This window comes from the organism of the source record quoted next, unplaced genomic scaffold (genome assembly GCF_019419815.1).
Source record: "Pyrus x bretschneideri cultivar Hongxiangsu unplaced genomic scaffold, Pyrus_bretschneideri_v1 Contig42, whole genome shotgun sequence".
Lineage (NCBI taxonomy): Eukaryota > Viridiplantae > Streptophyta > Magnoliopsida > Rosales > Rosaceae > Pyrus > Pyrus x bretschneideri.
This window is the reverse complement of record NW_025999746.1, coordinates 3,679,540-3,691,429: the sequence shown is the minus strand read 5'-3', so window position 1 is coordinate 3,691,429 and position 11,890 is coordinate 3,679,540. Positions and strand designations below refer to the sequence as shown.

General features: G+C 41.1%; 2 protein-coding genes across 3 annotated transcripts; both read left to right on the top strand.

Annotated features, from left to right (window-relative positions):
- Positions 1-435: 435 nt before the first annotated feature.
- Positions 436-2,878, top strand: LOC103962654 (inositol polyphosphate multikinase beta). The gene is made up of 2 exons (XM_009375399.3): positions 436-592; positions 1,830-2,878. Exon 2 carries the CDS (start codon positions 1,833-1,835, stop codon positions 2,679-2,681), a length of 849 nt encoding a protein of 282 aa, XP_009373674.2. The 5' UTR covers positions 436-592; positions 1,830-1,832; the 3' UTR covers positions 2,682-2,878.
- Positions 2,879-3,530: 652 nt separating this feature from the next.
- LOC103962655 (germin-like protein subfamily 3 member 4) lies at positions 3,531-5,033 on the top strand. 2 transcript variants are annotated; one of them, XM_048566745.1, is made up of 2 exons: positions 3,531-4,251; positions 4,354-5,033. In XM_048566745.1, the coding sequence occupies exons 1-2, from the start codon at positions 3,761-3,763 to the stop codon at positions 4,436-4,438; spliced, it is 576 nt and encodes a 191-aa protein (XP_048422702.1). In that variant the 5' UTR covers positions 3,531-3,760; the 3' UTR covers positions 4,439-5,033. The 2 variants fall into 2 exon arrangements, with proteins under 2 accessions (XP_048422702.1, XP_009373675.1); XM_009375400.3 differs by having other exon boundaries at positions 3,551-5,030.
- Positions 5,034-11,890: the final 6,857 nt, after the last annotated feature.

Genomic DNA, 11,890 nt, shown 5'->3' with positions numbered 1-11,890 from the left:
TTTTCTCATTTGGTTTTCCCTATTTGCCCCTCAATTCAGCCTCATGTGCGTGACACATGACTCATTTTGATGGAAGTTCTAACAAAATTAAAGAAAATGACCATAGCTGCACGTTTTAATGAATTAATGGACCAATGATCATAAATTTTTAGTTGAGGGACCATTAGTCCAATTTAGATAAAGTTGAGAGATAATTGTTACAATTTACTTATTATAAAATTTTGGTTAAGATAAGTTGAAGTCTAATAAGAATCCGGATCCTCTTTATGAGGATCCTGAGGATCTTGAGAATCTATAACATATCAGTTCATTGTACATCGTACGGTCATAAATTATTTTAAATATAAATAGTACCGGACAATAAATTGATTGCACGATATATGATAAAAAGACACGACTTAAGAATCTCTATGATCCTCACCGAAAGATCTGGAGAGGATCCTGTTGGGTCTAATAAAATAGGAATTCTTTTTTATTCCGTTGTTTAATATAGAAAGGTTTCTCTCTTTTGTGGCTACAATCGAAAGCGAGTGAAAAATACAAGACCTTTCTCTCCCAACCTTTCATCGCCAGCAATTGCAGCCAGATCGAGGTATATCTCTACTCTTGCTTTCTCTCTACCATTTTCCTGTCTCGATTTCTCTGAGAAAGTTAGGGTTTTGATTTGCATTCTTGGATTAGATTTGTAGATATTCCAATGCATCTCAGTTTTCTCTGATTTAATAACAGAATCTGGCTCTTGGTATTCTAACTTTGCTTTATTTGCATCAAGATTGCATTTTTCTTGGTTTTCTATATAATCCATCAGCAAATTTTTTAGAAATTGGATGTATTTTGTGTATATTTACTTTTGGAATTCTTTGGTGTTGCTATTTTTGTGTGGTGTCAGAAGCTTAGGTTCCATCTGCTAGAAACTTGAATTACTGAATTACATTCGTAAAGGTTCTCATCAGGCCATTTACCGTAGTTTACATTGTCCAATTCAAGCCTTTCTTTGACAATATTTTCGGGTTCTTTGAAACGATGGCAATGTGAAACTGGGAAGCGCATTTTTGTTTGCTTAGTTGTACGATATTTGAGAGGCCGAATATTATACTATTCGCCCAACCGAAGAGGTTGTTGGAGGTTTTAATTTCTTGGAGAAAAACAAGGACTAAACCTGGGAGGACACGTAATGGTCAGTAGATACGCCTTCTGAAATTTATGCATGATAGTGGACTCTAAATCAAAATGTAAAGGAAACTCGAATGTGTCCTGTTAATGGTTGTTTGGCTTTATGAGATTTTTGGGGTGGTCTTTGAAGAGTTGGTGCGATATGAGGTGACTCTTCGGTTGAAGATTTCAGCATAAGCTTTTTTTTTTTTTTTTTTAAGCATTTTAATTTGCTCTAGTATAAGTCTTATTATCATTCTGAATTTACATTTCTACAGGAACTAAGAAAGTGTTAGTTATCCTTGAGTTGAGTGTGCTACGTTGGTAAGTATTAGCGTAATGAAAACTCATATATTGGCTGCGTTATTTATCTTAATGCGTTTAATGTTGAAGCTAGGCGTCTACTTAGACAACTTTGCTTGTTTTGATTTACTATATTAGGAAGTGTGGAAGTTTTGCCATCTCGCTTCATCTGATGAGAAGATTGTGATTGATTAGCTCTTGTTGTTTTTTTATTGCCAATAAAGTTTTAATTCTTGGATTCATAAGGGCACTATATTGATTTTTCATGTTGTAGCGTCAACAAATTCTTAATTGTTAACTGAATGTTGCCTGCAGAAAAACGAGGATTACTCTTTATCATTTGATTGTATCTGATAATTCTCTTTATTTTCTAGACTATGCTTAAGGTCCCAGATCATCAAGTTGCTGGCCACCAAGCTGGTGGTGGAAAGCTTGGCCCTCTTGTAGATGATTCAGGCCACTTTTACAAGCCTCTTCAGAGTGACGAGCGTGGTTCCCATGAGGTAGCATTCTATACAGCATTCTCTACTGACACTAGGATTCCAGACCAATTCCGCAAGTTCTTCCCTGTATTTCATGGCACTAAGCTTTTAGAGGCGTCTGATGGTTCTGGTCTGTATCCTCACCTGGCCTTGGAAGATATTGTCTCAGGCCGAACCAATCCTTGTATACTGGATGCTAAAATTGGTGCCAGAACATGGTACCCACAAGCTGCTGAAGATTATCTCCAAAAGTGTCTTAAGAAAGATAGAGAAACTGCGTGCCTGGAACTGGGGTTCAGGATATCTGGACTTCAAGTGTATGGAAACAAACTGACTGGACTTTGGAAGCCCGACAGGCACGTTATTCAGAGCAGTAGCGTTGAAGATTCTAAGTTAGCTCTTAGGAAATTTATATCTTCTAACCCATCTACCGATTCAGATATCAAACCAGATTGTTCTTTCGCATCGACTGTCTATGGTGGTCCTGATGGGATATTGGCACAGCTGTTGGTACTGAAGTCATGGTTTGAGGAGCAAACGTTTTACCATTTCTATTCTTGTTCAGTTCTGATGGTTTATGACAAGGAATCGATACTGCAGGGGGAGAATCGAGGTGCTCAAATTAAACTTGTTGATTTTGCGCATGTCATTGACGGGAGAGGTGTAATCGACCATAATTTTTTGGGCGGGCTCTGCTCCTTGATAAAGATGATCACAGATATTGTCACCAGTTCTAGTACTTGAACCGACGCATGTTGACAACTCTGAAAAAAAAGGAGAAATGAAGTACCCTGTGGGTAGCTTTCTTTCTTCCTTGGGGGATTTTGGATTCCAATTTCATGAATATTCAATTTCTTCCATTTAACGATCCTTTTTTTTTTTTTTGTTACTGAAGTAATTGAAAATTGTTGATGGTATTTATTGAATTTTTTATTATTTAATCGTCTCCTTACAGTTGTTTTACCAATATCCTAGGCAAAGATCCTTGATTTTTGAAATCAGAATAATTCTCTGCTATATCCTCGGTTGTATACCGCATTGTGTAATGTGGCCAGAAACAGATTCCCTCTGGGGTGTAATCGGGAGTATATCCCCTACTAATATTTCTCGTTTTACATTCCACGTAATGAGGGAGATACTGATAGCGGATGTACAACTAGTTATAAGTTAAGAGTCTTTTAGGAGAGCGGTGATGGTCTGCAATCAAAAGTGCTGCAAGGACAGATTCTAACATGTAAGTGCGTGTATATCCTTGTATTAGTAAATCTTCGTCCCGTTACACACGCCGAACGTGTCCCACCCGATGAGTCTTTGGCCGGACATTGATGTGTTCCGGCCTTCCGGACCGAAGAACTTCTCCAAATGTTCACACACAAGTCATTCTACAAATCATTGTTGGGGTCCCATCAAATGGAAACAGGGCTGGTAATAATTGACAGCATAGCTTTCTTTAAATTTTTTTCAACGTCACTGTCTAAAGCGCCAGTGCAGCCATTTCCCTTTCCTGTAATAGCAAGGAAGACCTGCAGATTCAGGAAACATCTAACATGGGATAATGTCTTGAATTTCTGTCTGAGTGGGGTCCATGGAATGTTCTCTGCCGACCTAGGAGCTAAAAAGCAAATCTCCGACCACTCAGTGAGAGCCAAAATATAATTGTCCTTTAAGCAAAAGCACTTCTTACAACATAATCCATTTCAAATCCAGCAGTGAACTCCAAGCTTGCAAACATATTTTACTTCCATTTCTTGCAACCTCAAAAACATTACTTATATAACTCACATGAAAATCAAACATAGATTACGGCGAAAACGTTACTCAAGATGAGTTCGTATTTTTCCTGCTGCATTGTTTTTCTATCTGTCATCTGTTTCTGCACCAAAATCTGTTCTGCAGACTCCGATAACCTCCAGGACACTTGCCCTACGTCCCCGCCAGGAAAGCAAACCATCTTCATCAATGGCTTCCCGTGCAAGAATCCAAACAGCACCGCTGCCCCCGACTTCAAAACCTCCAAGCTAACCGAACCTGGCAACACAGACAATTTCCTTGGCTCCGCAGTGACTCTAGTCACTGCTGCAGACTTTCCAGGCCTCAACACGCTTGGCCTCTCAATTGCGCGAACAGACTTGAGAGTAGATGGCATGGTGAGCCTCCACTCCCACCCTCGGGCATCCGAACTGTTCTTTGTGAGCAAAGGAATTGTGCTTGCTGGGTTTATTGACACCAAAAACCAGCCATTCCAACAGGTTCTTGCAGAAGGAGATGTGTTTGTTTTCCCAAAGGGTTTGCTTCATTTTTCTCTGAATTTTGGGTATGATTTCGCCACTGTTTTCTCAGTTTTCAACAGCCAGAATCCAGGGGTTGTGGAAATTTCTGGTGCCATATTTCAATCTGATCTGGATATGATTGACAGGATGACAGAGGGGTTTCTCACTCATCACATCGGAAATCTCACTCTTAACAAGCGGCAATTCAGAAAGTTAAATCCTATCATTTGAAGATAAATGGTTCTGAGTGTATGATCTAGTAGTTAAATACGTAGGAGTGTTTGAAGTGTGGCACTAGTCTCATGAGTTTGTGGTTTGAGATTAAGAGTGATCATATTAAAGCTATTCTAATTTATGGGGTGGGGTTCAGACTTGAATGTAAGAGGACGGACATACTGTTTTGACCAACAGTCCTAATTCACATCTACAAAAGTGTTTATCAAGTAAGACTGCCCTTGCTATATATAATGCAAAGCTTTATACCCTATTTTATGGCAGAATCCATTGCTTTTGTGTTTTCTATCTTCCACATGCTGTTACAGTAGTGTAAGACTGAGAAATGTTTTGTTGATTGACGGTATTTTATGGTATGCCGTCAAACTGTCAATCTAAAGCATTAACTTTTTCTCTTCTCGAAAACGAGGAGGAGGAAGTAAAGAAAATTAATAACGAGCAAATCATGACCCAAAATTTTTAATTTTATTCATAACGGAAACATGTATTAATGGAAGATCAGCGTTGCACCATATGTATCAAATATGATCAAGGAATATATGGTGCTTTTTTTTGGTAGTCTTTAGAAACATTACGATAGCTCATGATCATCTAGTCTCATTGACTGAGAGTTTATGAGCAAGAAAGGAATAAAGAAGCACTTTGATAAATAGCACAAAGTGGAAAAGAGTTGCATCAACAAACCAAAAGCCCCCAAGAAGTCACAAACCCAATAATTATGACAGCAAATCATACCAAACAAGGGCTAGGACGAAACGAAAAGCTAGGAAGAAAAGGTTTGACAGAATGGATCAAGCCGAAGATCAAACCCCAAAACAACCAAAGACCAAGCACTCAGACCTCATGAAACCCCAAACTATGAGACTGTAGACATCGAAATTTCAGTAAAACAAATGTTCACCAATGCATTAAAGTTTTGACGTGTCAAGGCATACATGACATACGCCACGTGTTGTACAAATTGTACACATGGTGTGTGACTCAACAAAATAGGAAGAAATACCCTTGAAGGATTAAACAAGTTTTTCTTCTCATGTTGGGCAATGACAAGGCAAGCACACTTCAATCCATTACGGATCAAAGCAAGTTTTTCTCATTTGGGCAATGACAAAGCATACACATTTCAAGTTTAAAATGGTGTTAAGTGGGAAATTAGACCATAAGTTACACCACTTCAAGTTTAAAATGGTATTAAGTGGGAAATTAGGCCATAAGTTACACCACTTCAAGTTTAAAATGGTGTTAAGTGGGAAATTAGACCATAAGTTACACCACTTCAAGTTTAAAATGGTATTAAGTGGGAAATTAGTCCATAAGTTACACCACTTCAAGTTTAAAATGGTGTTAAGTGGGAAATTAGGTCATAAGTTACACCACTTCAAGTTTAAAATGGTATTAAGTGGGAAATTAGGCCATAAGTTACACCACTTCAATTTCAATATTGCATTAAGTGGGAAAATTAGGCAATGGTGCTTGGAAAGGAAAAAAATATTTTGTGGTGGTGATTCATTCTCAAAGCCTATAAATAGGCTTCTCCATCAAGGTATCAAGCATCAAGGAATTCACAAATACATTTCTCTACTCCAAAATTAGAAGAGGAATTCCCCAAATCCTTGAAGCTTTGAAACTCCAAAGCTTCCAACCATCCAAATTCCCAAGAATTCCGAAGGATCAAGAAAGCCCTCTTCATTCTTCGTCAAATCCTCCTTCAAGATCAAGCCCCGACGGCCCTTGAAGAACTTACACCAACTCAAGATCAAGCCCCGACGGCCCTTGAAGAAAGTGTTCATTGTTCATCATCCGTTCATCCTAAGCTCAAGCCCCAACGGCCCTTTGGATCAACAACATCAACAAATCCACACATCCAATCGTTCTTCAAGATTAAGCCCAAAAGCCCTTGAAGATCCGTTCATCCATCCTCCTTCAAGATCAAGCCCAAAAGCCCTTGAAGAAATCCACACAACCATTATTCAAGATCAAGCCCCGACGGCCCTTGAAGAAAGTGTTCATCGTTCATCAATTGTTCATCCTTAGATCAAGCCCCGACGGCCCTTTGGATCAACAACTCATCCACAAACCTACACCCTGCGAAGATAGAATCAGAGGACCAAATTTGAGAGAGATCGTAACCCCAAAATCATAAACACAAAAATATTATTTTGTACACGTTATTCTTGTTTCTTGTTTCAAGGAACTTTCGTGTTCACAAATTTGGCACGCCCGGTGGGACATCTCTACCTCTCATCTCTATCCTCAAATCATCGAAAAACGCAAATGGCATCAAGAAAGGATCAAGCTGTTCCTGCAATCAAAGCAAAGAATAGGAACATCATCGCCGCAAGTGGTGATATTTCGGGCACCATAACCCGAAGTGAGGCAAGAGCTCTTTTTGCCGCGGCTTCCGCCCCTGCATTAACTCTGTCAAAGGAACAAGAGCACCTGAGGCACGAGCCTGTGATCACCCTAGCCTCGCTAAGGGCATCAAGAGGGGAAAGCCTGAGGAAATACTCAGAGTCCCTACTCTCCGACGCTGATTCAAGCGGCAGTACAACCATGCAAGTCATGACCACTGGAGTAACTTCAATCGAGGAGCAGCTGGCTCAGATGAATGAAGCAATCGCAAAGCTCACACGGACTGCAGAGGAGAAAAACTTGCAAACCGACGGACTCATCAACCGTCTGGAGGCACAGCATGGCGTCAAAATGAAACCAAGCTCTCTTCCAACTAAGAAGACCGAAGAAAGCTTTAACCCAAATGCCTACGAACTCATGTCAAAGGCTAGGCATGACTTTGCTTCCTCTTCAAATCTTGGAAAGAAGGTTTCAAACAGCGTCAATGACAAAGAACGTAACCTCACCAAAACTCAAAAGAAGTTGAAGGAGCATGGTTACGAAGTTGACAACAACAAAGCCGGACTTGGCTTCACACCAAATGCACCTGTGAAGATTTCAAGCAAAGTGAAGAAAGCTAGCGCTCAACACATCAGCGTGAGCATTGAACAAGACCAAAAAGAGCCTAAACCCGCCCTTCGGACGTCGGTCTTCGATAGGATGAGCCATTCAAGCTCCAGAATTTCAGTGCTTGCATTGGTAGTCAAGGCCGAACCTCTGTCTTCAAGAGGCTTAGCACGCCAACATCCCAAAGCTCTGTTTTTGAAAGGTTGTTAAAGCCTAAGAAACAAAGCAACACAGCTATCTCTCCTCTGCGACGATCAGCTTCGGAAAGATTTGAAGATAATGAGAAGCCTTTTGGAAAGAGGAAGACAACACCAAAGGAAGAAAAGTTCGATGGGCTAGCAGAAAAAGGTGACATTCGAAGCTTGATTCCTTCAAGGATGAAGCGCCAAGCAATCCTAGAGGTCAATACAAAAGGACCACTGAAGGTAAGGAGGCGCATCATCGTCCACACTGGCAAATCTTCATGCCAACAAACCCAAGAGGACGGCACTGAAGATGAAATCCCTAAGAAAGATGTCACTTCTGGCTCTTTCGACTCAAAGTCTTCACCTCGACTGTTGGGGGCATGCTCCAAGTCAAGTGAAATTGAAGGATGTGTACGTGAAGCCCCACTACATGGCAACACTCTCGGAGCAGGAGGCATCGGAGCAGGAGGTATCGGAGCAGAAGGCATCGGAGCAAGAGGCATCGGAGATAGAGCATTCGAGGCCTCAATACTTGGCGGAACGCTGGATGACCCAGGAAAAAGGTGCCTCTGGAAGAAAGACGCAAGCCTTTGACGGTCACTTTGCATTCGACCTTGAGATTCTTGCATCTCATCAAGCTTCCTCTTCATGCCCGACGAATAGTTATTTGCAAGCACATGCAAACTTCTATTCTCGTACTTAAGCTGTTTAATCTCCTGCTTAAGATCTTCCACCTCTGCCATCAATGATTCCACTTGACGAGACCGAGCAAGCAGGCGTTGGCCCATGTTGGACACAGAGCTCGCACACTGAACACTGAGAGCGAGGGACTCTTGAACGGCCAACTCATCGGACCGTCCTGAAAGCAGCCTACTATCTGTTGGTGTGAGGAGGTTCCTAGCAACTATTGTAGCTGTTGTTGCATTCTGCATCACTGAGTCTTCACCTGTAAGAGGACCGTTAGAAGATAAGAAAGACGGGCACCATACATTACCTTGACGCAGCGCAACCGGATCACTGCTGAGACTCAATTCTAAGCTAAGGTTCGATGGGTTAGTCATTTTTCAAAAGGTGTTAAAAGAGATGGGTGGATGGAGTTAAAACTCAAAAGGCCAGAGATGATTTTCAGGAATGAGCAACCTTCAAAGTGTGCATGTTAGAGGTGATCAATACCTCTATAAAAAGGAAGAGGCGTTGGTTCAGAAATCGAAGGGCCGCTTATTCAAAAGTGAAGAGACATCGCTCTGCAAATCTCAAAAGCTGGATTTTCCGGCATAAGTTGGCGACGCTTTCTCTGCTTTTCAGAAAACGCGTACAGCTTTGTCAAAAGAGGCGCTCGTTCAGAAATCGAAGAGGCGTCGTTCAGAAATCAAAGAGGCGTATTCAAAGATCGAAGAGTCGTCACTATTTCAAAAAGCCGGATTTGCGGGATCAAAACGTTTGTCGACAAGGGTAAAAGAACAGTACCACCACTTGCTATTGGGAAATCCCTATATATGTCGACCTTCATCTTTTATGGCAAGGCAGACCTGCAAACAAAAAAAAAAAAATGCCTAACTCTTCCTCACCTCTGAGAGTGCACTCCCAGCCCTGCTCTCAAGTACTCATCTTCAACTATTGATGTACCCCCAAAGAAGATACCAGATGCCTGGAATACAGATGAGGCAGGAGGAAACGGTAAATCGAAGCATGTGGAGACAAGCACAACAAATATATGTGTTGATTCATTCGCTGCTTCTTCAAAAGCAAAAGTATCTCATATCATCAAGGGCGAAAGCAAAGGTATCTCATATCATGCTTTTTCCCTGTCTTTTCCTTTGCCCTTGTTCTCACCTGCCAAGACAAGGACAGAGAGAGCAATATGTCGGAACCTCCACTCAAACTTGCGCTGCCACCAAGAAGTGATGGTCCATTCAAATGCAAGGTTTGCATTCTACTCCTGTATCAGAAAACAAATACTACAAGAGAAGATGCCAAACCTGCATAAGGAAATACCACTTCTGCAAAGGGGAGCAAGTAAGGCAAGTGAAAATGATACATTGAAGCATGTGGAGACAAGCTACAACTGCATATGCTGAGCTATCCTCTAACCCTCTTCAATACGAATTGGAGAGATTGAACAAAGAAACAGAAAAAAGGAGTAAGCTCAGACCTTCGGGGGAGACCAAAAGAATCCTGCTACCCAGTTCAAGAGTAGCACAAAGGAAAATCAATGAGTGGAGGAGACCAAAAGAATCCTACACCCAATTCAAGATCAAGCCTCGATGGCCCTTGAAGAAATCACAAGCCCGATTCGAAATCAAGTGTTCTCCACCCTTGAATCAAAATCAACTCCAGATAAAAGGAGTAAGCTCAGACCTTCGGGGGAGACCAAAAGAATCCTGCTACCCAGTTCAAGAGTAGCACAAAGGAAAATCAACGAGTGGAGGAGACCAAAAGAATCCTACACCCAATTCAAGATCAAGCCTCGATGGCCCTTGAAGAAATCACAAGCCCGATTCGAAATCAAGTGTTCTCCACCCTTGAATCAAAATCAACTCCAGATAAAAGGAGTAAGTTCAGACCTTCGGGGGAGACCAAAAGAATCCTCCAGCCCAATTCAAGATCAAGCCTCGATGGCCCTTGAAGAAATCACAAGCTCGATTCGAAATCAAGTGTTCTCCACCCTTGAATCAAATTCAACTCCAGATAAAAGGAGTAAGTTCAGGCCTTCGGGGGAGACCAAAAGAATCTTCCAGCCCAGTTCAAGACTAAGCCTGTGGAAAATCAACGATTGGAGGAAACCAGAAAATCTTCCAGTCGAACTCAAGATCAAGCCTCAATGGCCCTTGAAGAAATTTCCAGCCCAATTCAAGATCAAGCCTCGACGCCCCTTGGGTTGACATCTACATTAAGGGACTTCAAAACGCATCTTTTACACGTGTCAAGCACATGTCTACGACACGCCTTGAAGTGGGGGCATTTGTAGACATCGAAATTTCAGTAAAACAAATGTTCACCAATGCATTAAAGTTTTGACGTGTCAAGGCATACATGACATACGCCACGTGTTGTACAAATTGTACACATGGTGTGTGACTCAACAAAATAGGAAGAAATACCCTTGAAGGATTAAACAAGTTTTTCTTCTCATGTTGGGCAATGACAAGGCAAGCACACTTCAATCCATTACGGATCAAAGCAAGTTTTTCTCATTTGGGCAATGACAAAGCATACACATTTCAAGTTTAAAATGGTGTTAAGTGGGAAATTAGACCATAAGTTACACCACTTCAAGTTTAAAATGGTATTAAGTGGGAAATTAGGCCATAAGTTACACCACTTCAAGTTTAAAATGGTGTTAAGTGGGAAATTAGACCATAAGTTACACCACTTCAAGTTTAAAATGGTATTAAGTGGGAAATTAGGCCATAAGTTACACCACTTCAAGTTTAAAATGGTGTTAAGTGGGAAATTAGGTCATAAGTTACACCACTTCAAGTTTAAAATGGTATTAAGTGGGAAATTAGGCCATAAGTTACACCACTTCAATTTCAATATTGCATTAAGTGGGAAAATTAGGCAATGGTGCTTGGAAAGGAAAAAAATATTTTGTGGTGGTGATTCATTCTCAAAGCCTATAAATAGGCTTCTCCATCAAGGTATCAAGCATCAAGGAATTCACAAATACATTTCTCTACTCCAAAATTAGAAGAGGAATTCCCCAAATCCTTGAAGCTTTGAAACTCCAAAGCTTCCAACCATCCAAATTCCCAAGAATTCCGAAGGATCAAGAAAGCCCTCTTCATTCTTCGTCAAATCCTCCTTCAAGATCAAGCCCCGACGGCCCTTGAAGAACTTACACCAACTCAAGATCAAGCCCCGACGGCCCTTGAAGAAAGTGTTCATTGTTCATCATCCGTTCATCCTAAGCTCAAGCCCCAACGGCCCTTTGGATCAACAACATCAACAAATCCACACATCCAATCGTTCTTCAAGATTAAGCCCAAAAGCCCTTGAAGATCCGTTCATCCATCCTCCTTCAAGATCAAGCCCAAAAGCCCTTGAAGAAATCCACACAACCATTATTCAAGATCAAGCCCCGACGGCCCTTGAAGAAAGTGTTCATCGTTCATCAACTGTTCATCCTTAGATCAAGCCCCGACGGCCCTTTGGATCAACAACTCATCCACAAACCTACACCCTGCGAAGATAGAATCAGAGGACCAAATTTGAGAGAGATCGTAACCCCAAAATCATAAACACAAAAATATTATTTTGTACACGTTATTCTTGTTTCTTGTTTCAAGGAACTTTCGTGTTCACA